The following is a 26,857-nucleotide window of genomic DNA, read 5'->3' as shown; positions in this document are numbered from 1 at the left end:
AATTTGCACATGCTGGGGGCACAGCCAAAAAAAAAGAAAGCTAGTACTGCTGAAAAAAGAAAAGAAAAGCAGCACTGCCACAGCAGGAACAAGGGTCCAGCTTGAAGTGCAGTGGCTTTGAAATCATGAAAGCTAATTTTCAGTCACATTACCTCCCTGTGCCTTCACTACCTGTGAATGGGTGTTTTGTTATACTTTGCAAGGCTGTTTGAACAATGTTTAAAGGTGCCTGGGCCACCACACTAGGTTTTTCGTAATAAGGGAGCTATTTTTCTTTTTACTTGCTACACTGAGGGCTTGTGTATAGGGCAAAGAGGCCCAGTTTCAGGGGATTCACTTAGGGAAAAAAAAAAGAGGTGCTGTGGCAGACAATATCTCTCAGGATCCCCACATCCTACTCTTAACGCTGTGTAACTTGAAGGTAGGCAAGACTGGACTTGCCAGCACAATGGTTGTGGGGACCTGCTTGGTACAGAGAGCACCATGGTGGGAGACCCCAGGTGATAAGAAACTAAGGTGGCCTTCAAGCCAGCAGTCTGGGTTCTCTGTCCTACAGCCACGGGGAATGAATTTTGCCAACAACCTGATTAAGTTTGGAGTAGATTATTCCCAAATCACCTGAGAATGCAATGGAGTTGACACCTGTTATAGTCTTTTGAGACCCGCAGCAAAAGAACTAGCCACACTACACCTAAATGGAAACTGAGATCAACGTCTTCTGTACCACCAAATTTGTGATAATTTATTAAATAACGGTAGAGGAGTCCCGTCATGGCACAGCGGAAACGAATCTGACTAGGATCCACAAGGATGCGGGTTCAATCCCTGGCCTCACTCAGTGGATTAAGGATCCAGCGTTGCCATAAGCTATGGTGTAGGTCACAGGGGAGGCCCAGATCTGGCTTTGCTGTGGCTGTGTCACAGGCCGGCAGCTACAGCTCCAATTCGACCCCTAGCCTGGGAGCCTCCATACGCTGCGGATGCAGCCCTAAAAAGACAATCAATAAACAAATTAAATAAATAAATAGAAATAAAAATTAATTAAAAAAAAAAAAAAGAAAAGCCTGACCTACAGATCTATCTTTCCCAGGTAATAATCTGTTTTGGAAACTTTGATAAGAATCATACCCCTTTGGATTTCTCATAAACCTATAAAGTAATTCTGAAGTTTGGAGACTCACAAAGGTCAAGTGACTCAAATGGCTACTTAGGGGTTAGGGCCAGGAATTAGAGAACCCAGGTCCGACCCAAATGCCAAAATCCACCTTTCTCTATAACCAATTTTTATAGTTTCTCTAAAGTCTTGATGATGTTTCCTGTTCTGTCCACAGATAATAATAAAACCATATCAAAACACTGGCGAACTTTGTCTTTCATTGTTATGAGTGAGGACAGGGATCAAACTCTCATCCTCATGGATACCAGTCGGGTTCTTAACCCATTGAACCATAATGGGAACTCCATCAATTTAGATTTGTTTTTACAGATTTTTTTTGTTTGGCTGCACCCATGGCATACAGAAGTTCCTGGGCCAAGGACTGAACCCATGCCACAGCAGTGACACACGAGACCCTTAACCTGCTGAGCCACCAGGGAACTCCCTCAACTTAGATTTTTTGACTTTACAATTGTGCGGAAGCAACCTGCATTCAGTAGAAACCAGACTTTGAATTTTGATCTTCTCCCAGGCTAGTGCAGTATGATACTCTCGTGATGCGGTGGCAAGAGGAGCAATCAGCCACGCCACCTTGAGGGTAAACTACCACGTCTCACCATTTTGGGTTTCACTTCCAGTACAGTACTCAATAAGTTATATGAGAGGAGTTCCCATTGTGGCTCAGTGATAAAGAACCCAACTAGGATCCATGAGGATGCAGGGTCGATCCCTGGCCTTGCTCAGTGGGTTAAGGATCCGGTGTTGCTGTGAGCTGTGGTATAGGTCGCAGACATGGCTCAGATCTGGCGTTGCTGTGGCTGTGGCATAGGCCGGCAGCTGGAGCTCCAATTTGACCCCTAGCCTGGAACCTCCATATGCTGTGGCTGCGGCCCTAAAAAGAAAAAATAAATTACATGACATATTCAACACTTTATTTAAAAATAGCCTTTGTGTTAGACAATTTTTGCCAACTGTAAGCTAACACATATATGTTCTGCTCAAGTGTACAGTAGGCCAGGCTAAGCTATGATATAATAAATGCATTTTTGACTGACAATATTTTCAACTTACCTTGGGTTTTTTAGGATGGGACCCCAAGATAAACAGAGGAAGATATGTATTGTATAAAGTCTTGTCTTTCTCAGTAAAATGACTCTTTTCCTATATGACGTGTTAATACTACAAAAGGCTTACACTGAGTATCTGTGAGGGCCAAAAATATTGTTATTCTTAACTAAGAACACCTTTCAAACAAAGCCACAAAACAGCTCCTTTTATTTTCTAATAAGACTAAATTTATTCAATACCCTAGTAAAAGTTTTGATTATAAGTTTCCAACAGTATAAAAAGTACAAAACAGATTTGTAGATTTCTAATATATTAATACAAAGTGCATGACTACATACAGTACATCCTACAGGCAAAGAGAGGTGGAAGGGGAAAAAGAAGACTGTGGTTGAGGTCTAGTAATAAATAAATAAATACAGAAGTAGAGATGATCCATATTATAGTATATTCTACCACCAATACTGCAGCCAAAATGTACAAAAAAAAAAAAAAAAAACCCAAAAAACCATTTCAAAAATAACTCAGGAGGAGGATGAGAATGGCTGGGATTCTTGTAATACACCTCAAAGTCTGCAGAAGAGCTAACCCAACTCACTGTGTAGTCTGTGCATATGGTGGCTTGTAGTCTTTTTCCAAAAGGAAGAAATATAAAATTTTAAGTTTAGACTAAGAACTATAAAACTATAGGGTACCCATAAAAAGTGGCTCACTCCTTATTGTTATTTATACTATCCGATCTTTAAAATCCAGTTTTAAAAATAAGCACTGAGTCATGTTATTATAAGGTAGGCAAATGACCCTCCCTCATTACGAAAAGTCTGAACTGGTGATATATTTTTCCTGAACTTTTAGAAAAGAGGCAATAAATAGTACTTTGGTTTGGGTTCAAGTAAGAGGCTTTTGATGAAGGTTTTTAGAATTGAAAAGCTTCACATGTACGATGTATCAGCTAACACTTCAACGTTCAGAAAGCCTGACTAAAAGAAACCAAACCAAAACCAACCACTCGGCATTAACACACACCTCTTTTCTTTTACTAGAATTTTACTTTACTAGAGAATGAAAACAACAACAACAACAAACCCAAACTCTAACAGGTTAAAACAAGTCAAACAACCATTCTACGCAGATAAAACCTTCACAAAGGTCAACTGAAGTAATCCAGAGCTAAAACTGAATTGTGCAGATTTTCAATGAAGTCATCAGTCATGTAACATAAATTATTTACACACTCACAAGCCCTCTAAGAAATGTGCCCCAAGAAGCATTAACCTTTGTTTTTTGTTTTTTTTTTGTTTTTTTCGTGTGCCATCCTGAAGACTTGCACATTTTATTTTTTAGCTAATTTAACATTTTGACTAGAATGTGTTTTCTACCATGTGGTAATGCTTTGGTACTATTCATACAGGATTGCTTGTCCTAACTAAAGACTTGACATTTCCCCAAGAGGAACTTTGATTCTGCTTTAGAAATTTCATTCATATAAATTAAAATCTTTATCAAATACCAACACGGAGGGAGGTGACACAGGATGCAACATATACAGTCAAGTTACCTCTGTATATTTAGAAATTACTCCTTCAAGATAGTCGCACCAGAGAGCTTAGTCTGTCCTGCTTAATATTCAGTAGTACAGGTTTAAATCATTAGAACCTTGGCAAGACCCTAATATTTCAAAATTATTAACAACTACCTCTAGGGGCAAGTCCATGTTACTGAGTTATGACAAATTTATTATAACAAAGGAAAACAAGTGTAGCCAGCCATCTTAAAAAATGCCCCAACCACTGCTTCTCAAAAAAGAAAGACTAAAAAAACTACATACGTTTATCATACAACAAATCCCATCTCTGTCCCCTGAAATTCCCCTAATTTCATTCATTAGAAGGGGATTTTAAAAAAAGACTTAAAGAGCACTTTACAGCAGCATTCAGCTTTCCTATGAAATACTCAGCATCTTAAATATTATGTACACTTTTTTTTCTTTTAGTAAGCTAGACACTGGCTTCAGAGTTTGTGGAACTTGAGGAAAAAATAACCCACTCATAACTATTCTAGAGTTCCTGTCGCGGCGCAGTGGTTAACAAATCCGACTAGGAACCACGAGGTTGCGGGTTCAATCCCTGGCCTCGCTCAATGGGTTAAGGATCTGGTGTTGCTCTGAGCTGTGGTGTAGGCCAGCGGCTACAGCTCCAATTGGACCCATAGCCTGGGAACCTCCATATGCCGCAGGTGCGGTCCTAGAAAAAGACCAAAAAAAAAACCCAAAAAAACAAAAAACCTATTCTAGAAATTGTCTTTTGGCAGAATAGCAGGTATCCAAGTTAAAAATAAGAGGGTCGTTCTGTTGCTTTGTATTCCAAAATTCAAATTGTTTTTTGTTCCCCTTCTACATAAACCTCAGTCACCACTCCTGAGTGGAGATGGGCAGAGGCTCTGGGCCCTGCTCCTCCGGCTTCTCAGCAGCTGCCTTCTTATTGCTGCAGCAAGGCTTGAATAGATGTGTGTCGATGAGGACTTCCCCAAATCGGCCTTTATAGATAATGCCACAGCATATTTTCTGTCTAAAAGGAAAAAAATGGAGAAAAGATATATTAATAAGGCAGAAAAACAGGTACACAAAAGGTGTACAGTAGGTATACTATTCATCATTATAACCAGCACAACATGATCAAAAGTTCCTCTTCCACAATTTTATCACATTCTTAATGAAAGGGCTCCAAGAGTGAACACAATTTGCTGCGTAATGGGAATTACCCAGGCCCCTTAAATCTCACACTGGACTCTTATCAAATAGTAAGAGGAAAAAAGACATTCTGAGAGACAGTAGTTTCAGAGGTTGCTCCCAAATTTGCAAACTGTTTCCTCCAAAAATCACCAAATCTTAAGAGAAAAACAGCCACCATATTGCCGAGGGGAGAGGGATAGACTGGGAGCTTAGCGTTAGTAGATACAAACTACTGCATTTAGAATGGACGAAGTCCTACTGTATAGCACAGGGGACTATATCCAATCACCTGGGATAGACCGTGATGGGAAAGAATATAAAAAAGAATGTATATGTGTGTATAACTAAGTCATTTTGCTGTACAGCAGAAACTGGCACATTGTAAATCAACAATAATTTTTAAAAATTAAATTAAAAAAAAAAAATCTACCACAAACAGCCTGATACGGCTGGTGGTTTTAATACTGAACATATCAAAAAATACACATAAATACTATTAAATACACATTAAGGCATTAAAAAAGGACAAACAAATCACCTATGGATCACACACTCTAAAGAAAAAAAGTATTACTTCCTATAAGACCTCTCTAATCCAACATTCCTTCTCATCTCCTTAATTTCAGGTTTATTACTCCCTTTTTTCTTTCTTTCTTTCTTTCTTTTTTTTTTTTTTTTTGTCTTTTGTCCTTTTAGGGCTGCATCCGTGGCATATGGAGGTTCCCAGGCTAGGGGTCTAATCGGAGCTGTAGGCGTCGGCCTACACCACAGCTCACAGCAACACCAGATCCTTAACCCACTGAGCAAGGCCAGGGATCGAACCTGCAACCTCATGGTCCTAGACCGATTTGTTTCTACTGCACCACGATGGGAACTCCCCCCTTTTTCTTTATACATGTTTGCGTCTCTAAACATACTGCTTAGTTATCTCATATATATACATATATATAGAGAGAGAGAAATATATAAAGATTCATACTGCATGTGGCAATTTTTTTTGCTCAAGAGTAACTGAAATACATATTGTTAGACAGAGCCTTATTTCATTTTAACTTACATATGGTATTCTACCATGTGAATATACCACAATTTACCCACTCAACCTTTCAATGGGACAATCTCTGCTGTTACAAACATGCTGCACACATCAGATTTCTTTCTAGGTTATGTAGCTGGGATATTAGGAATGGAAACACGTTTAACTTTTCTTAAAAATGCAAATTATCAACATGGTTCCCTTCTATTCCTGTTTTGCTAAAGATTTTGTTTTTAAACCTTGAAGGAAAGTTCAAATTCATCAAACATCTTCAATATGCCACTAATACAACAGGCACTTTTCCCCCTCCTTTAGAAACTGTCAATGTGGCAAATTATATTAGTTGATTTTCTGATGTTTAGAACAATCTCAGAGTTACCGTTGTGGCTCAGTGGTTAACGAACCCGACTAGCATCCATGAGGACACAGGTTTGATCCCTGGCCTCACTTAGTGGGTCAAGGATCTGGTGTTGCTGTGAGCTGTGGTATAGGCCGGCAGCCACAGCTCCCACTGGACCCCTAGCCTGGGAACCTCCATATACCGCAAGTGTGGCCCTGAAAAAGACAAAAAGACCGAAAAAATAAAAAATAAACAATCTCCTATCCCTAGAAAAAAAATCTAACCTGGTCCTATTTTTATATCAAAGCTGCGTTAGCCTCACAGAATGCTTGGGGCCTATGCCTCTTTTATCTATAATCTAGAACAGCCAGTGCAAGATTAGAATCATTTGTTTCTGGACTGTTTAGTAGAACTTGCCTAGCTGGGCCTGGAACTTTTTGAGGGAAGACTTCTGACCACTGAATCCACTTCTTCATTATGAGACTATTCAGATTTTCTATTTTTTCTTAAGACCATTTTGGTAAAGGTCTTTTTCTACTAACATATCCACTTCACCAATTTATTGGCATTAAGTCATTTATAATATCCTATTGCCATCTAAATTTCTGTCCTTTTTTTGCTTTTTAGGGCCACACCTGTGGCATATCAGAGTTCCTAGGCTAGGGGTTGAATCGGAGCTATGCTGCTGGCAATGCTGGATCCTTTAACCCATTGAGCGAGGCCATGGATTCAATGTGCATCCTCATAGATACTTGTCAGGGTCATAACCCACTGAGCCACAATGGGAACTCCAATTTCTGCTTTTTTCTATGGCTGAATCTCCTTTTTCTTAACCAAGATGCTTATGGGTACCATCTCTTTTTCTTTTTGTCTTTTTGCCATTTCTTGGGCCGCTCCCACGGCATATGGGAGGTTCCCAGGCTAGGGGTCTAAAGGGAGCTGTAGCTGCCAGCCTACGCCAGAGCCACAGCAATGCAGGATCCGAGCCGCGTCTACGACCTACACCACAGCTCACGGCAACACCAAATCCTTAACCCACTGAGCAAGGCCAGGGATAGAACCAGCAACCTCATGGTTCCTAGATGGATTCGTTAACTACTGCGCCACCACAGGAACTCCCCATCTCTTTTTCTTAATCTGCTTTCTCTCTAGTACCTTTTTTGTTCATCTTTTTTAAGAACCAACTCAGCTTTACTGATACTATCCATTTGTACTAAGTTTCTACTCCAATACTTAGGATTTCCTTGCTTTTATTTTTCTTTATATTGGGCTTCATTAATCTTTAAAGTGCATACATATAACTTCATTTATTTTTAATCTTTCTTTTGTAAAAAGCATTACAGGGAAGAACTTCTATCTCTTTAACCTCATACCACATGTTTTGATTTGTGGTATTTTTCAGTTTTAGTTACAAGGATTTTCATATTATACTTTATTCACTGACCCATGGTTTACAAACATATGGAAATCTTCATTCTATTTGTCTAGGGATATTTTAAAATTCTCTGCCCTTCCCTTCCTCTCTAGAGGTTTTACATTGTTACTTTTATTCCTTGAGTGGTTACACACTTAATTAATCAAACTCAAAGTTATTCAAGGGAGGTCCCTTTGTGGCACAGCAGAAAAGAATCCAACTAGTATCCATGAGGATGTGGGTTTGATCCCTGGCCTAGTTTCAGTGCATTGGGGATCCAGCCTTGCCTTGAGCTGTGGTGTAGGTCACAGATGCAGCTTGGATCCCAAATTGCTGTGGCTGTGGCATAGGCCAGCTGCTGTAGCTCCAAATCAACCCCTAGCCTGGTAACTTCCATATGCTGAGAGTACGGCCTTAAAAAGGAAAAAAAAAAAAAAAATTATTCAATACATTTCTTCTCCACAATGCAAAGGATGTTAGGATATTTTAACTCTCATCACTACTATTATTTTGACTTATATGTTCCTATTGTCATGTAATTCTTTTTTTTAGAATTCCCATCTATTATCATTTTTCTTTATGGTCACACCTGCAGCATATGGAAGTTCCCAGACCAGGGGTCAAATTGGAGCAGTAGCTGCAGCCTATGCCACAGCCATAGCAACACCAGATCCAAGCCACATCTGCCACCTGAACTGCAGCTTGTGGAAATGCCAGATCCTTAACCCACTGAGCGAGGCCTGAGGACGAACCTGCACCTCACAGAGACAACATCAGGTCCTTAATCTGCTGAACTGCAATGGGAACATCCTATTTACTGTCATTTTAAGTAGTCAATGTTTGTTTCAATTTACCTAAGTATTTGCTACTTTATTTATCTTCAGAATTTCAATCTGGGATCTCTTTTTTCCACCTGTAGAATTTCATAAAATGAATCAGTTTGGCAGCAAATTCTCAATTTTCTTTTCTTTTTTTTTTGGTTTTTATGGCCGCACCCAAGGCATATGGAGGTTCCCAGGCTAGGGGTGGAATCAGAGCTATAGCCACCAGCCTACACCACAGCCATAGCAATGCGGGATCTGAGCTGCATCTACACCACAGCCCACAGCTATGCCGGATCCTTAACCACCAAGCAAGGCCAGGGATCCAAACCATGTCCTCATGGATCCTAGTCAGGCTTGTTAACCGCTAAACCATAAAGGGAACTCAATTTTTTTTCCTAGTCAAAAAATCCTATGCCCTTGTTTTCAAAAGATGTTTTTACTACAAATATATAAGAGCTATCATCTCTTGGGCCATTGAAAATATTAATCTATTGTTTTCTGAGTTCTTTTATTCATACTGAGAACTTAACTTGTATTTGTTGTTCCTTTGAAAATAATGTTTTATTTTCTCACTAAATTCTGTTTTGTCTTTCATGTTCCATAGTTCCACTATATGTGTCTATGGGTGAATTTTCTTCACCCATAAGATAAATGCTTATTACCTTGTTTTTGTTAGCCTTCCCAAATCTGTGAACTAGAAGATCCTTAAATACCTTCTCCTTTTTTAAATTGAAATACAATTGATTTACAATGTAGTATTAGTTCCTGGTATACAGCAAAGTGGTATACACCAAAGCTACACATATATACAAATATTCTTTTTCATATTCTTTCCCATTCTGGTTTATTATAAGATACTGAATATAGTTCCCTGTGCTATCCAGTAGGACCTTGTTGATTATCTGTTTTATATATAGTAGTTTGCATCTACTAATCTCAAACTCCTAGAGTTCCCAGTGGGCTAAGGATCTAGCATTGTCACTGCATTGGCTCGGGCAGCTTTTGTGGCACTAGCTTGATCCCTGGCCCAGGAACTTCTGCATGCCTCAGATGTGGCCGAAAACAAAAGCAAACAAAAAAAAACCCTAATCCCAAACTTCTTATTTTTCCCCTCCCCCTCAACCCCTTTCCTCTTTGGTAGCCATGCCTAATTAGTCTGTTTCTGTTTCTTAAATAAGTTCATTTGCTTAACCATATTCTCTCTTTCCTAGTCTACCATCTCTTTTTTTGACTTTGGGGTCCCATATTCACTTAGCATTTGGGTTCTGATTATTCTTTATTAACTTGTCCATTTATTAATGCCATTTTAAAAGACATAAAAATACATATTCTTCCAGCCCTTTTACTTTTTTCAGTGGGAGAGGTGGTTGGAATGAATACCTAACCTAGTCTACTCCAGGATAGGAAATTTAGGTTCCTCAACATGATTTTATTTTAAATCAATTTTAGTAGAAAAAATACACAAAATCCCAATTCTCAGCTCAATGCTTACCTAATCCACTGCCAACCACATATGCTACCAGCTGTTTGCCAAATGCCATTTAACTGCTAAGGAAGTGGGAAACCGTTACCTATAATTAAGAAGGTTTGCTGGTTAGAGTTATTTCTGTTGCATTTACCTTTTCCAGTATGTGAGATCTAAAAAGGAAAAAACTGGCGTTCTGTTAGAGCCAGAAGCCATCTCTGTATCTGAGCCATCATCTGACTGGTTACTATAACAAGGAGATTGAGCTGGAGAGGCACTTGAGGTGGTACTGTGAGCATCAGAATCTGCAATAAAGAAAAAACAAATTATAACTTCACTATATGCAATTGCATCAGCATAGAACTCTGTGAATGAGGTAGTAAAAGGAAGGGAAAGAATTGATTTTTTTATTCCCTACTAACATTTGAAAATATTTGTACTAAAGTACTACTAAGAGAAAATGAGGGCTTAAGTTTCTAGGAAGATAAAGAGTACACAGACTTCTCCCTATTCTGCTAACACAACTAAAACATACATGGACTTAACGCATAAAACTAGAAAAAGTCAGCAACAGCTAGGGAGCTCAAGAATTTAAGGACGTGAGGGTGAGCTCCCTAGCTTTTATGGTTTTTTTTTTTTTTTTTTTGCCTCATAAATCCCATTCTTGGAGCTAAAGAAGCCAGCAACTCAGAAACATCAATGGGTGCAGGCACACACCCACAAACACACACCCACACAAAGCCAACAAAAGCCTGTTCTCTCCAGTCAGAAGACCAGGAAAGGGACAGTTGAGCAAGACAGGAAAACTTTATTGGACAATAATCACTTTAGTCCAGCCAAACACCACAGAAAAAATGGGTCCCCACCCCCAACCCCCCAAGCAAAGGGCAAGTGGGGAGCCTAGATTTCTGTCCTCCCAAGACTTCTGTGAGGCCCCCACCACCCCGCAACACCTCCACCAGGGAAGCCTACTGAGGTCAGGGCTTCCACTATGGCCCACCAGGAACAGGAGCACCCCACCATGTGGAAGCTCTTAATTCCCACCCGACCCGACCCATCCCGTCCCGTCCCGTCCCGTCCCGTCCCGTCCCGTCCCGTCCCGTCCCAGCCAGTCAGGATCTCCTCTCATCTCAGATGTCAATGGAGACTGAGTGGGAAACCTGACTTTTAACACCGCAACACCAGTAACAAAGGTGGTGTCCCTCCCCCACCTCCCCTCCTGGAAAGGTGTTAAAAAAAAAAAAAAAAAAGCCAGTTAAAACAGAAAGTTTAAATAAGACTTAAGAGTCTCAGAACACAACATTTAAATGTCTAGGTTTCAATTAAAAATCACATCATATCCAGAACAATGAAGATCTCAAACTTAATGAAAAATCAAGTCTATTTTAACACAAAGATGATAGAGATGTTAGTAATAAATATTTGACACAGACTGAGCCATTACGAACAAGCTTGAAATAAATGAAAACAGAGCCTCAGTGAGTGGACCTCGGTTAAAAAAAAAAAAAAAAGGAAAGAAAGCTATAAAGAAGAACCAAGGAACTGAAATCTGAACTGAAAAAATACAATAAATGAAATAAAAAGCTCAATGGACTGGCTCAAGAGCAGAATGGAGGGGACAGAGGAAACAGTCAGTGAACTGGAAGAAAGAACAACAGAAATTACCCAACCTGTACAACACAAAGAAAACAAATGAATAGCGCCTTAGAGACCTGTGGGACTATAACAACAACAAAAAAAATCTACATTCATGTAACTGCAATCCTAGAAGAAGAGAAGGAAGAGGGCAGAGGTGAAAAAGTACTCAAAGAAATATAATGGCTGAAAATGCGCCAAATTTATCAAGAGACAGAAACCTATAGACTCAAGAAGTTGAGCAAACCCCAAACAAGCTATACCCAAAGACATCAACACCCAGACACATGATAATGAAACTTCTGAAAACTAAAGACAAAGAAAAAAATCTTGAGAGCACCCAAAGAAAAATGACACCTTACCTATAAAGAGAAAACAATAGATCATGGTTTAATAAGAAATAAAGGCAATTCATCAGATACAAGCTAAACATGATTTAGTATTTTTGTCCTCAGAAGACTTCATATAAATTTACAAGACAGAAAATAAATCTTTTGGTTGACGGTCACTGAGCTATAAAGCTCTTCCCAGCAAAGGCAATACCAGATAGGGGGCCAAGCCTACCACACATTTTACATTTAAGCTAAAGACTGCCCCCCTCCCAGGATAGGTGCAAAGAGACATTCTTCAACTCAGTGAACAAATCAAATATTTATTAAGTATCTGCTAGACACAAAACCCTGTGTAATATCCTGCATGGAAAGAAACAGACTAAAGAAAACTTTTTTGAATAGAACTCACAAGATATTTTCTATTAACCAAAGTTTACATAAAATTAAGTATATGAAACAAAGAAAGCACTATTAGTGTTTTCAATATATTCATTTACTTCCAATATACAAATAGGTCAACCTCATTAAAAAAAAAAAAAAAAAAGGGCCTCAAGGGCAAGCAGGCTTTAAGTGAATAAGTACACTGGTATGTTTTAAAGATTTCCTTAATAATTAATAGCAACTGCAGTCAGCTCTATGCTACCCTAGAAGAGGTTAATATCCATGAACCATTTGAAATTGCAGTTATTTGACCATTTCTGCCTATAAAAATGGCAATTTTAAGAAGCTCTCTTGTGGTGCAGTGGGTTACGGATCTGGCACTGTGACTGCAGTGGCTCCAGTTCCTGTTGTGTCTTGGGTTCGATCCTGGCCAGGAATTTCCACGTGCCTTGGGTGTGGCCAAAAAAAAAGGGGCAGTTTTATATGGTTTAGTCTAATACCTGGGATACTAGGATACAATTAACTCTACATAAAAATGCAGTTGGGGGGGAAAGACCCTTCTAGAATGTAGGTCTGGAGATTCATCAGAGAACTGAAATTTTTAAAATCTTAAAAATCAGGGAGTTCCCATTGTGGCTCAGCAGTAATGAACCCAACTAGCATCTGAGAGGATATAGGTTTGATCGCTGGCCCTAATCAGTGGGTTAAAGGATCTAGCATTGCCTCAAGCTGCAGCTTGGGTTGCAGATGTGGCTCAGATCCTGCATTGCTGTGACTGTGGTGTGGGCCAGCAGCTGCAGTTCTGATCCGACCCCTAGCCTGGGAACTTCCATATGCCACAGGTGCAGTCCTAAAAAAGAAAAAAGAAAAAAAAAATCTTAAAAATCAGGTAGGATTTGAAAAGGCACAGAGTAAATAGTTAGATGGCATGGGGCAGGTAGGGATGATGAGCAAAACTGTGGAAGCAGAATACACTATGCACAGGAAGGGAACTGACCCTTGCCCAAAACAGGACCTCCAAAGACTTGCTAGAGATTTTCGGCTTTATTCTACAGTAAACAGAAATCACTGCAGATTTTAGGAAGAAGAATGACAAAAAGAATGGCTAACATTTCTATAGGAATTTATTTTGCTTCATTTTTTACAAAGCCCCTTTTTACTTAATTATCCTCACTTCTCTGATTAGGAAACTGTGGTTAAATGTTAAGTAACACCTGGGTTCCATATCTGTTCAAGAAGTGTAATTCAAATCCAGATCTTCAAGCCCTAGGTCCGACGCCTTTCTAGTACGCCACAAAGGAAAGAATGCTCCAGGAAGAACAACATGCAGGGTGCATGGAAGCAAATATATAATCAGAGGCAGGCAAACCATTTATTGGGTGATGTATAAAAATTCAAATATCTCTAAACTGTTATGTCGCACACAGCTGCCAGCAATTCACAACACACCTGGGAAAACCCTGTTTCACTCCGAGTCTCCAAAATCCACTTATTTTCAGTCTCTAAGCCCTTCACAACACGGCTTTATCACAAAAATCTAAAATTACACTGGATATATTCCCTGAGGTAAGGCAAAAGTTAGTCAGATATCATTTTCTCTATAATTAAAGGGAGAAGCTAAGAATATATATATGAATATCAATTCCTTTCTCAAGTGACAGAAGAAAATTACTATTTTCCAAATGTTCACTAAGACATCTAGTGAGAATAAAGGGTAGAGTCAGTCCCCCCCACCTTGGTTAAGAAGGGAACTTGCATAATTAAAATACACACATATTTGATGTTGCCTAAATACTTTACTATAAATGTATTAAAATCATTTAGCCAAACATTAAACATACTATCAGAGTAACTACAGACTGGTAATACCTACTTACCCCGAGCACAGAGTTAGTAAAAGATCTGGAAAGATCTGGAAAAGAGATCCTGCGACACTGGTTATACTACTCCAGAGAACAGAATGATATCATAGAAAGAGCACAGGGCTTTGAAATGAGACAAACCCAAGGTCATATTCATCTATACCACTTATTAAGTGACCTGGGTCAAGGTTAAATTACCACTTTGTATTTCCTATCCTAATCTCATTGAGATTATTATGCATGCAATGTGCCAGGTACATATTCCAAAACGGTCAAGAGATGATTGTGCTCCTTCCTTCCTCTCATTCTATCTGATCAGTAAATTTAACTGTCTTTTTCTATTAATCTAAAACAAGCATTGGGAGTTCCCACTGTGGCGCACTGGGTTAAAGGATCCAGCATGGCCACAGCTATGGCTTGGACCTAATCCCTGCCCAGGGAACTTCCATATGCTGTGGGTGAGGCCATAATTAATTAATTAATTAATAACAAGCAGGGATTGACAATATTTTGTCTAACAAGGTCCCACATGTGGGGTTTTGTTTTTGTTTTTTGTTTTTTTTTTGTAATCCTGAAAATTCCATTGCAAGTCCAAACCCATATCTACAATTCTGAAAAGGCTCTGAAAACAAGTTTATTCCTGACCCATTTGGCCACAAAAATGGACTATTATGTCGGCACACCTGACTAGCTTATTTAGTTAGTTTATTCCACCTATATGAAATACTCCTACATTTTTCCCACAAATACTAACATGGTTGATTCAACAGTGCTGCCTCAGACACCCCCCCCTGTGGGTAATAGACAAGTTACATAATAACATTTTGTGCAGTGGATTTCTTTTTCAAAATCTGAAATCTAGGCGTTCTCGTTGTGGCTCAGCGGAAACGAATCTGACTAGCGTCCATGAGGACACAGGTTTGATCCCTGGCCTCGCTCAGTGGCTTAAGGATCCAGCATTGCTGTGAACTGTGGTGTAGGTCACAGACACAACTTGGATCTGGCATGACTGTGGCTGTGGTGTAGGCCAGCAGCTGTAGCTACGACTTGACCCCTAGCCTGGGAACTTCCATGTGCCGTAGGTGCAGCCCCTAAAAGACAAAAAAACAAAACAAATCTGAAATCTAAATTCCCAAATACAGAAGTACCACAACAGGTCCCCTCCCTCCAAACAATGACTTCATATAAAAGTAAATGAATTGTTAACATTGTCATTCATTTCCCTTCTTCTCACCCTACACACACACACCAAGCCTCTTAAACGTAAAATTCTTTTTTTTTTTTTTTTGCTTTTTAGGACCACACCTGTGGCACATGGAGGTTCCCAGATTAGGGGTCGAATAGGAGCTACAGCTGCTGATCGACGCCACAGCCACAGCACCACCAAATCCGAGCCATCTCTATGAACCTACACCACAGCTCATGGCAATGCTGGATCCTCAACCCACTGAGCAAGGCCAGGGATCGAACCCACAACCTCATGGTTCCTAGCTGGATTTGTTTCTGCTGCACCACAAAGGGAACTCCTTAAACCTAAAAGTCTTTAGGCTGGCTTTACTGCAACATATGAGTTATGATTTCTAAAATTACTTTCCAGAAAACCTGGACTTTGGTCTCAAATTGTCCACTAATTACTTATATACCTTTTTGCCTCCAGTCCTCAATCTCCTTATGCATAAAAACCAAGTAAACAAACTTGAAAAATTCATCTTCCAGAAAATTAAGATGTCAATAAAAAGGTCAGAATGATCAGTGTTCTCAGCACAATATGAAGATGTGGCTAGCTGCTGAAAGTACTTTTATGACATAAAAATCAACGATAAAGTTCCAAGATTTCATAGAAGCAAATATCTCGACCAAGTCAACATCTGTCTTCCATTCTTTTTTAAAAAAGGAATGAAAGAAAAAATGGTCTGTACATGCCATCTGCCACCCCAGACAAAAATGAAAACCAAACAATTATTCTTAAATTCTCATGTTTCAATATCAAACTTACTGTGACGTTTAAATTCCTTCTGTAGCTTACTGATCTGGTTGCTTTTTATCCTGTTTCCAGATAGAGTTTTCACTTTCTTTGGTTTCAGTGTAGTCTTTAGACTAGGTCCTGCCCTTGCATCTACCACCTGGAAGAAAATACTGAATATTTAATACCATTTAAAAAAATGACACCTCTGTATTCCCTTGGTTCAGATGAATGTTTATTTGAAGGAGCCAAATTTGAAAACCACAGTTTTCTACTCAGTGTTTGAGAGCCCATGGGCACTTTTAATCGTCACATGATATTAAAGAACAGTTTATCTAGGGGCTTTATTCTTTTTTTTTTTTTTTTGTCTTTTTAAGGCCGCACCCATGGAGGTTCCCAGGCTAGGGGTCTAATGGGAGCTACAGCTGCCAGCCTACACCACAGCCTCACATCACTGAGTGAGGCCAGGGATTGAACCCGAAACCTCATGGTTCCCAGTCAGGTTGTTTCCACCGCGCCACAACAGGAACTCCTAGGGGTTTTATTCCTTTGAAATAAGTAATAGCAGGAGTCTGCTGGACCAAAAATTCCTATCAATTTACATATGGTGAAAATGACCTAAGTAGGTTAAGAAAAACCAAGCCTAACAACATTTAACTTTTCTATGGGATAATGTTTTTCAGCTTTCACATTTTTTATTTTAACTTTACCACAAAGCAGTAAGGGCCTATTTTTGTTACTACAATTTTTAAGGTAAAGAAAAACAAGAAATAGCAAACTATGCATTTTGACTAATTTCACTTATTTATTACCAAATGGGCAAGGGTGGGTGGGGAAGGGGCCCAGACTAAAATGAAGGTTCAGACCTAGCTTTATGCTCATTTTAGTACACACCCTTAATCCCTGAGGTTAGCTATGTGACAGCAATGGCACGTTCTCTGTGGCCAAGCATGACCTTTGGTCTAATCCTATGTGGTCCCACTTCTCACGCCTTCATTCACATTTACTATTTGCAGATTTCTACCCTTACATATAAAGACTGACATTACCTTCAAAGGCACAATTTAGATCTTTCCAGATAAGCTATTAATTAAAGAAAAACTCACATTTTTATAAATTAACAGACTCATAGAAACTATCCTAATAATGTAACATTGTCACCAAAGGACAGTGTAAGGCTAGTGTAAGAAAAAAGACAAAGATAAATGCTTGCTGGAGTTCCCATCATGGCACAGGGGAAATGAATCTGACTAGGAACCATGAGGTTACAGGTTCGATCCCTGGCCTCGCTCAGTGGGTTAAGGATCCAGTGTTGCCGTGAGCTGTGGTGTAGGTCAAAGACGAGGCTCGGATCTGGCATTGCTGTGGCTGTGGTGTAGGCCAGCAGCTACAGCTCCAATTAGACCCCTAGCCCTGGAACCTCCATGTGCCGCTGGTGAGAACCTAAAAAGACAAAAAGACAAGCAAACAAAAAGAATAAATGCTTGCCTGCTTAAAAATGAGTATTTTATATAAATATAATAAATCTTCTGAAAGCATAAAAAAATTAGACAGCAGATGTAAGTGTTGTTCTGATCATTGAAAATATTTTCTAAAGAATTCTAGTGACATTACAAAGTGAAATGCAAATAGAAAACACATTTACATGTCAGTTTGATCTCAACTAAATTTAAATACAGAATAATAGCTTCTGAGAGATTACTATGCATAATACTTTATATATATCTTCTCATTCAGTTCTCACAACAGCTCTGTAAGATAACCATTTATCTCTGCACTTTATAAATAAATGTCACATGCCCAAAGTTCACAACTAGTAAGTGGTAAAGGCAGGATTCGAATCCTGTTGACTGAAAACCCACATGCTCATTATCAATACAAGCTAAGGTATATGTTTTCCTAAGAGATGAGAAAAAGGACCTATGTCTAACTAACTCTAGGAATTTCTGGGTTAAATCTAAAAATATGGGAAATATATACTGTGACTTTCCAATATGGGGATATCTGATACAACCTTAGGGAAACACCATATCAAGCTATTTCGCTCCCAAACATGCCGAAATGTTAAGTGATGATATCTGAGCAGCAACTAGCATTTTCTTTATTCTTTTCAGACTTTTCCACCCTGGGAACATATTATTTCCTAAATTAGGGGGGAAACTAATGTTATTTTAAATGGAAAAGGTATAACTGAGAAAGACGAAAGACAAACTCACATGATTCCAGTTTTTTTTTGATCCTGCTGGCAACTTCTTCCATCTTTTCACAAGCAGGACACAGGCATTACAGATGTCTCCTGAACGAGTCTCATGTAACCTGATAAGAAAACAATCAAACCTTTATTAGTCTCCCTTAAAGGATTCATGCAAGTACATTTCTTTTAGAAAAAAATTCATCTATTTATAGCTTATAGATGTTCTTTCTAATTGTTCTGGGTGATCTAGTACCATTGTTTTCTGTAGTACATTTCAGAAATATAATTAACTTCTAGATCCAATGAACCAATTCTATGTGCTGCAATTTGGTCATTTCACAACAATGTTTTTTAAATTAAGCAATAGTAAAATTTAAGACCTAAGAAGATCCTGGTCTCCATGGCTTTAAACAATGCTGTCCAATTAATCTTTCTTGAAATATGCACATACTTCATAAGCAATAAAACACGCCACCCTTTACGTAACATAATGTGCCAAAATATTGTAGTTTTACAACAAAATCAGATAGGCACTGTAATTTTTTTTAAATGATTGCACCTGCATGGAGGAAAGAAATCTATAGTTAACCAAGCTATTTTTTAAATGTATCTCTGAGGAACTTTTAATTTATTTTATTTTTTTGTATTATAAATATATATGGGAAAATAAAAAGAACATTTATTACATACACAACTGGAAAAAAACACATTAAGAGAAATATGTGATTTCAGGAAGTTCCCAAGTGGCACAATTCGTTAAGGATCTGGCTGCCACACCTGTGGCTTAAGTTGCAACTTCAGCACCAGTTTGATTCCTGGCCTGGGAACTTCCACATGCTGCAGATGCAGCCAAAAGAGAGAGAACGTAATTTCAAAAGGCAAGGTTGGTTGGTAAAGACTCTTTAAAATTAACTACAAAATTGGAGTTCCTGCTGTGGCACAGTGGGTTAAGAATTCAACTGCAGTGGCTGGGGGTGATGCAGGTGCATGGGTTTGATCCCTAGCCCAGCACAGTGGGTTAAAGAATCTGGTGTTGCCACAACTGCAGCATATGCCACAGCTGCGGCTCAGATTCAGTCCCTGGCCTGGGAACTGCCATATGCTACGGGTGTGACTATAAAAAATAATAACATCTATAACTACATAGTCTAGGATTAACAGTAAATAAACAAATGTTCTGATAAGAAAAACACAGTGGTGAAATTAATTCTAACATGAGAAATGGTTCAAGATTAAGGATTTTATTTCATCCAAGTATTTGCTGGAAAGTAAATTCCATTTTATTAAGCAGAGGTTTATTGCCAAAAGATAAATAAAGAATAAAATTATAAAATAAAAGCTAGGTTTCGGGGCAGAACATTAAGTCCTGTTAGTATCCTCAGCAGACTGAGCTAAATGGATTTCTATAGCTTAGAAAAACAATACAAAAGACAGAAAACTAGTTCAACTATTCTAAGAGAGAATACGTTAATCTTTTTAAAAACATTTTTGTACATCCTTAAGTTAACAACAAAAGGGTGTATTTGGTTATAACTTCTAAAGGGCCTCACAATTAATTTGGCAGTTCCTCCTAATCTGGAAAAGGGTAGGCTTGATTTGTTTTACGAGCAAATGCCTTGAAATAAGAGATTAGAATTAGCATATATGTGATTTTAATTATTAGCACACTACTCCAATCCCTTTGCTTAGAAACATTTCCATATACTGCAATCTCTTTCACTTTAAAAATGGTACAAACATCAGATGGTCTTACCCAAAACAGCTCTGGAAATCCTTTTCATAGCGTTTACTGTCAGTGAAGCGAGAACTAGAGGATTTAGCTCTGCAAATACAGCAGCCCTCTATACTTCGGTACATCTTTGGCTTGTGAAAACCAAACATCTTTTCTTCTGGGCAAGTCTGTAAAGCCAAGGGAATTGACACAGCTTTGTTGAGGGCTCTAACAAGAAACCATTAAAAGAGAAATCTCTGCTCCACCCCACCCCCAGCAACGTGTTATTACATGACTGAGCCTGACAGGAGCACTCCGGGGAAGACCCCCTCCTGGCAAACACTCATCTTAAAAATTGCAAGAAGGAGGTATTTTCTCAAACTTCAGATTTTAAGCAGAAAATACAACACACCCTTCCCACTATCCTGTGAAATAATGGAATCATAACACAATGGAGGACACATCCTAAAATTTAAGCTAAGGTACACCCTTTCACTTTGCACCTCTGCATGAATGTGATTCCCCCTTGGAAAGTTTTGGGCACGATGTGATGCTAAGCACAGAAGTAGTTCAATATGTATCACCTACACTTCTTTGCCCTATGGGAAATTAGAGGGGATTTCTTCTCTGATAAATGGGGAAGTTCTAAGCAGGCAATTGGGCCCTGAATTGAAACTACTGAAAGGGAGGCTGTAAAATTCACAAAAATCCAGGGTTATAATAATTTAAGAATAATAATTTCATAAATCATTAAGACAAATTAAGAATGAGCTCACGTTGCCTGACCAGTGGTGTGTCCTTCAGTTGTTAGAGAGGTCTTTGAAGCTCTCCAATGAGGTGCGGTGCCTGAGAGCAGTTAACAGTGGGAGGCCGATGTTCAAAAATAGTGAGATAAACCGTGATTCCCATGATCAAAAAAAAAAACAAAAAAACCCTCAACATGAAGCAAGGAAGGAAGAAACAGCTCTAGGGGTGGCAAAAACATGTACCTTGTAAGTAATGTAGAATATCCAAACCAAGGACCAACTTCACCAGGACATCTGGACTAAGAGAGGTGATGAAAAGGTGGTGAACAGAAACTAAACCCCAAGGGACAAATCCAGAGTGGGAGGGTGGGTGTGGGTGGGTGTGTGTGTGTGTGTGTGTGTAAGGGTCCAACTACAAATTATCACAAAACTAACAAAGCATCAATAAAAGGAATTATTAATACTAATTAGATTTGTGGCCATAGTTTAAGAGATGTAACCACAGAATACCATCCTTTTAAAAGTTCTTTTGGGTAGGGGGATACACTGGGGGTATGGGATAGAAATCCTACAAAACTGGATTGTGATGATCACTGTACAACTATAAATGCAATAAATTCACTGAGTAATAATAATAAAAAAAAAATTCCCTGAATGTTAAGCCTGTGGTAAGCCATCTTTTTATGGAAGAGCCAAAATAAAAACACAAAAAGTTAGAAAAAAAAGTTATTTTAGAAATACACTCAAATATATGAGGAAAACAAAAACATCATTATTTGTCTTTGGATGATCTCTTGCCTGATCTCATCCCATTCCAATTCTGTTTAGCCATACCAGAGCAAGTATTTATGAAAGTGATTCAGAGAAACAACCAAATAGTCAGGCTGTGTCTGTGTGCGAGAGAGAGAGATTGAGGGATTCTGAAATACAGAGGATTTATACTTTGTTTTTAAGAAAATATTTTATCAGCAAAGAATTAACTAAAAACACAAGTTTTCCTTTTAAACAGGGGCTATTGTTCATCAAGTGTTCTTCTTTGATGTTTTTGTTGGTGAGGGAGGCAGGCAAAAGGGAGATGGAGTGGGGCAGAAGTCCACTGATGCACTTCAATAATTAAGTCTAAACTAACAGTTATTTTAAGAATTGCTAAAACAAGAAAATAAAATATTCTTAGTTGACTGAGTTAATTGTTTGCACTAAATTAGTTTTTCGAAAGGAAATAATGAGAAAGGTGTTCTATTTATGCAAAGGTGTAGGCCTGTGAAACGAGGTAGATTTTTTTTTTTTTTCCGGTCTAACAACAAATCCACAGGAAAAGTGCCTTCTAAAGAAAATGGTCATCTGTTGCACTGGGAAAAAACAATGTCAACTGACACAGGTTTACAGAAACTGTAAAAGAAGAAGTGCTAAGAAAGTAGAAGTTATTGCTTTAGTTTGTATATTCCTGTTTCGAGGCCAAAATGGAACAGAACTCTTTCTATTCCTTACACCAACCTGTGGGCTTTCCAACCCCCCCCCCAATCACCATCAAGGTCAAAAGTCCACAGTTCCCCTTGTAGCTTCATCAACAGCTCTAGGAAACTTCAGCCTCCCTTCTCAGCAAGGACAAAGCAAGTACAGCGAGAAAGGCCAGTTCATTCCATTAATACACAGACCAAATCCTATTACAACAGACAGATTCCTATCTCTACTCTCACAATCCCCTTCTCTCCCAGAAATAAACATGCCATCAAAACTATACAAAATTCAGATCATCTTCAATATATAAACTACCATCACTGAGGCTGAATTTGACCATGAAGCCATAGTGTGCCCGATATCACGCTGGCAAGCTGGTTAAGGAATACTTGAGCTACAGCTAAATACTGGGGGGGGGGGGGGGTTCCTTCTCACCAGCAGCTGTTGTGAATCAGTGTTTATCTTCAATATGATCTTTATTGGTAGGGAGGATCTCCATAAAACTTAACCAAGAGTACCAGTGAAACTATCTGTTCTTCAGCTTGAGGAATGTTCTTCTTAGACATCAGGGAAAATACAATAGCCTGATATCTCTGATTGATAATCTTTTATGCAGTTCTGTGATCTTGTTTTTCCTGACAAAATTATTCTGGCCTAGCATCTGAAAGAAGCCTAAATCCTAGAGTTCATCCTCTTCCAGGAAGTGCTAAATACAGGAAGGGGGCAGACACTTGTCCTAGGGCAACATACAAGGAGCACATGAGCCTTCTAATGGCCGGTTACCTAATAAACCTATTAAACCTTTTCTGAGCTTATTCTTGTACTTGAGAGGCACCTGGGAATCTGCAGCAAATACACAGGGGTTTCATTTTGGGCTTTGTTTACAGCAACCCAGTTAATCAGAGGTTAGTGTTTAACCATTCTGAGCTTTGGGGAAGACAGAGATTAAATGAAAATATTGTCACAAAGTCTAGAGACCCTAATGTTTAAAAAAAAAAAAATAACAAAATAAAACTTACCTGATCTCTGGGAAAAAACTAAGGAGACGAAATGGCTCTGAGATCTAGTTACACATATGAAAAGGTGGTGGGTAAGCAAGGCACGATTTGATTTTAAACTTGAGATTTCTATTGTTTCAACGAACCAAGGTGGTTCTTTAGGATACATCTTTCCTATAAAAATACTGAATAACTAAGGTATACATCTGAAACTAACATAATATTGTGAACTTTTTTTTTTTTTTTTTTGCTTTTTAGGGCCCCACTTGCAGCATTTGGAAGTTCCCAGGCCATGTGTAGAATCTGAGTTGCAGCTGCCAGTTTATACCACAGTCACAGCAATGCTGGATCTGAACCTCATCTGAGACCTACACCATAGCTCACTGCAACGCCAGATCCTTAACCCACTGAGCAAGGCCAGGGATTAAACCCACATCCTCATAGTTACTGGTCGGGTTTGTTACCACTGAGCCACAACAGGAACTCCAACTAACTTCAATTTTTAAAAAAGAATACTTCTCAGAAGTCTCTTATGGTGCAGCAGGTTAAAGACCTAGCGATGTCACTGCAGTGACTTTGGTCACTGTTGTGCTCACTGGTTCGATCTCCGGCCTAGGAACTTCTACATGCCTCAAGTGTGGCAAAAAAAAAGTAAAAATAGAAAAAACTTCTTTTCTAATCCCACATTTGTGCAACATTAAATGGTTCCTCCAGAACAATCTATTGTATTCAAATTATTTGTGATTTTGTATCTATTCTTAGATGTTACATCACTCAGCACTGTTTTAATAGAAATAAACTAATACTATCTGCTTCCTCACTGATGAAAAGTTACAGATGAGAAGAGAACTCCCCCCACACAACTTCACTCTAAGGGTGCATGTGTATTTGCAGAAAGGAGAAGAAAATTTAGCTTTGAGATAAAGGCAAAATTCAGAGAGTCTCAAAATGCTGATAAAAACCATCATTTGAAAAAAAACACATCATTTGTCTTCTAAAATTAGACAGTAGTGATGGCTGCAAAAGTGTAAATACAATAAAAGCCACCAAACTGTATACTTTTAAAGTGAATTTTATGGTACACGAATTATACCCCAACAAGCTTGCTTTTAAAAATAAAAATAGATAGGGTTGGGAATTCTCTTGTCTTTATTCATCTCAGTAACCTCAATACCTAGAATAGTGCCAATCATCTTGTATGTAGTCAATAAATGTGCTGATTAAACTTTTCAAAAAAGCTGTCATTTCTACAGCACTTCATGTCTTATAAAGCATTTTCATTGACATTATTTGTCTACTGTCAGCCAAATAGCCACATATTTTTTGAATACTGTAACAGTTAAAGACAAATCAACCATGCTGAAATTGCTGTCTGTCCAATTTAATCCAATCTCCCAAAATTAAAAAGATTAAAGTTAATAGCTAAGTCAGCAAAAGCCTAAGAGAAATAACTATAATTATATAAGCAAATACTATGCATAGACAACAAAACGTGAATTTTTAAAATGCAACAATCAATCCCAAACATTTGTTTTGATTGATTTATTGTGATTTCTTCTAGTTTAAAGCTGTACATTTCATATAAATTCAATGATCAACTTAATAAAAGGATGGGGAATGCAATCAGTGTTGAAACAAGGAAAGGGTGAAATAATCACTGTATATCAGAGATACAGAAAGGCCAATTCTAATTGAATCTAATGAGATTATGAAGCCAAAGAGGAGGGATGATGTCTTATTACACTTAATTCAACACAAGTAAGGTAAATTTACGAGTGTAGTATAATATAAATAGGAAAGAAATCTTCACAGCAAGTCAATAGTGAAAGGATGCTATTTAAGAAAATTTTTCTGATAAATAATTCTAAGCTTAAAGATGATTTCTTATAATTTTTAATAATAACATAATATTTGACTTTAAGCTCCAAATAAGAAATGGTATGAAGAATAGTAAAAATGAAATTTGAGTTTTCAATACCATTTTTAATATGGAATTAGAATACAGGGAGTAGGAGTTCCCGTCGTGGTGCAGTGGTTAACGAATCCGACTAGGAACCATGAGGTTGCAGGTTCGGTCCCTGCCCTTGCTCAGTGGATTAACGATCCGGCATCCGGCGTTGCCGTGAGCTGTGGTGTAGGTTGCAGACGCGGCTCGGATCCTGCGTTGCTGTGGCTCTGGCGTAGGCCGGTGGCTGCAGCTCCAATTAGACCCCTAGCCTGGGAACCTCCATATGCCGAGGGAGCGGCCCAAGAAATAGCAACAACAACAACAAAAAAAAGACAAAAAAAAAGAATACAGAAGAATACAGGGAGTAAAAAACTTAATTCTTTATTTTCTTGTCTTTCAAATCTTAAAAGGATGGGATTTTATTTATTTATTTACTTATTTATTTTTGTTTTTGCTTTTTAGGGTTGAATTTGGGGTATATGGAAGTCCCCAGGCTAGGGATCAAATCAGAGCTGCAGCTGCCAGCCAACGCCACAGCAATGCCAGATCCGAGCCACATCTGTAATCTACACCACAGCTCATGGCAACACCTGGTCCTTAACCCACTGGGCGAGGCCAGGATTGAACCCACATCCTCATGGATACCAGCATAGTTCGTTACTGCTGAGCCACAATGGGAACTCCAGAAGGATGGGATTTTAACATTTAGGAAAATGGAGGGAGTTCTTATGGTAAATATAATATCTACTAGGCTCACCTTAGTTGGTAATCTACAAAGGAAACCAATAGTTCCTCCAATATAATAACCTCTCCATTCCACTTTATAGATTACTTCTAGTTAGTAAACGTAACATTTTTCTTATATTCAAAACTACCCTCCAAAACTCAAAATGCCACTGGATGGACTAGATAAAGAAAAACAGAGAGAAGTTAACTATGTCAAAGGTGATAATCAGCTTCATAGTTAATTTCACAACTTGTCCATGCCATCTTGCAAAATAAAATTCTGATGCACAAATTAGACGTGTAATCTCGGAGATTAAAGCATTCTTAAAGTGTTCTTAGTTTTCAAAAGACCAAAGCCCTATAGATTCTAATCATAGACCAAAACTCTATAGCCTCTTTTTAAAAACCAAATGACCTAGACTTAGGGGGAAAAAAAAGATAGAAGACGTTGGAATCAACCTCAATGTCCATGGAGTCAGACTGGTTAAATTATGATGTCTTTCAGCCCTTTAAAAAGACTGCAGGAGATCTATGACATGTGCCAGCAGGGAACTATCCAAGATTTCTTGTTCTGTGAGATAAGCATGTTGAATAATAGTTATACAATATAATCCCACAGTATGTTTTTAAAATGAGACCTTACATACACAAACTGGCTTTTTAAAATAGACTTTGAAAAACTGGTAAGTAGCAGCTGCACTTCTGAGGAGTGCAAGAATGAAGGAAGCTTACTTTCACTTCACTTCCTTCTATACTGCTGGGTTTTTTTTAGTCAAGAGCACAACACCCCAAAACTTTAGTTATCATCACATACCTTGACTTAACTAAAGAGAAATCTGAAAAAGATCAGAGAGCTTAAACAGACTTCCTCA

General features: G+C 38.5%; 1 protein-coding gene across 3 annotated transcripts in view; it reads right to left on the bottom strand.

Moving 5' to 3' along the window:
• Nucleotides 1–4,457: 4,457 nt before the first annotated feature.
• SINHCAF (SIN3-HDAC complex associated factor) overlaps nucleotides 4,458–26,857 on the bottom strand; it is a 31,158-nt gene continuing 8,758 nt past the window's right edge. For 2 of the 3 annotated variants that reach the window (XM_047787281.1, XM_047787279.1), the window contains exons 2-6: nucleotides 20,152–20,297; nucleotides 18,421–18,520; nucleotides 16,238–16,364; nucleotides 10,186–10,336; nucleotides 4,458–4,788 (exon numbers count right to left, since the gene is read on the bottom strand). In XM_047787281.1, the coding sequence (XP_047643237.1) occupies nucleotides 4,629–4,788; nucleotides 10,186–10,336; nucleotides 16,238–16,364; nucleotides 18,421–18,520; nucleotides 20,152–20,279 (666 nt within the window). In that variant the 5' untranslated portion in view covers nucleotides 20,280–20,297 and the 3' untranslated portion in view covers nucleotides 4,458–4,628. Of the gene's footprint in view, nucleotides 4,789–10,185; nucleotides 10,337–16,237; nucleotides 16,365–18,420; nucleotides 18,521–20,151; nucleotides 20,298–20,885; nucleotides 20,956–26,857 lie in introns of all 3 variants that reach the window. The other variant, XM_047787280.1, reaches the window with a different exon arrangement.

This window comes from Phacochoerus africanus, chromosome 7, assembly GCF_016906955.1.
Source record: "Phacochoerus africanus isolate WHEZ1 chromosome 7, ROS_Pafr_v1, whole genome shotgun sequence".
NCBI lineage: Eukaryota > Metazoa > Chordata > Mammalia > Artiodactyla > Suidae > Phacochoerus > Phacochoerus africanus.
Note: the sequence above shows the minus strand (reverse complement) of the source record. Positions and strands in the feature narration are given on the sequence as shown.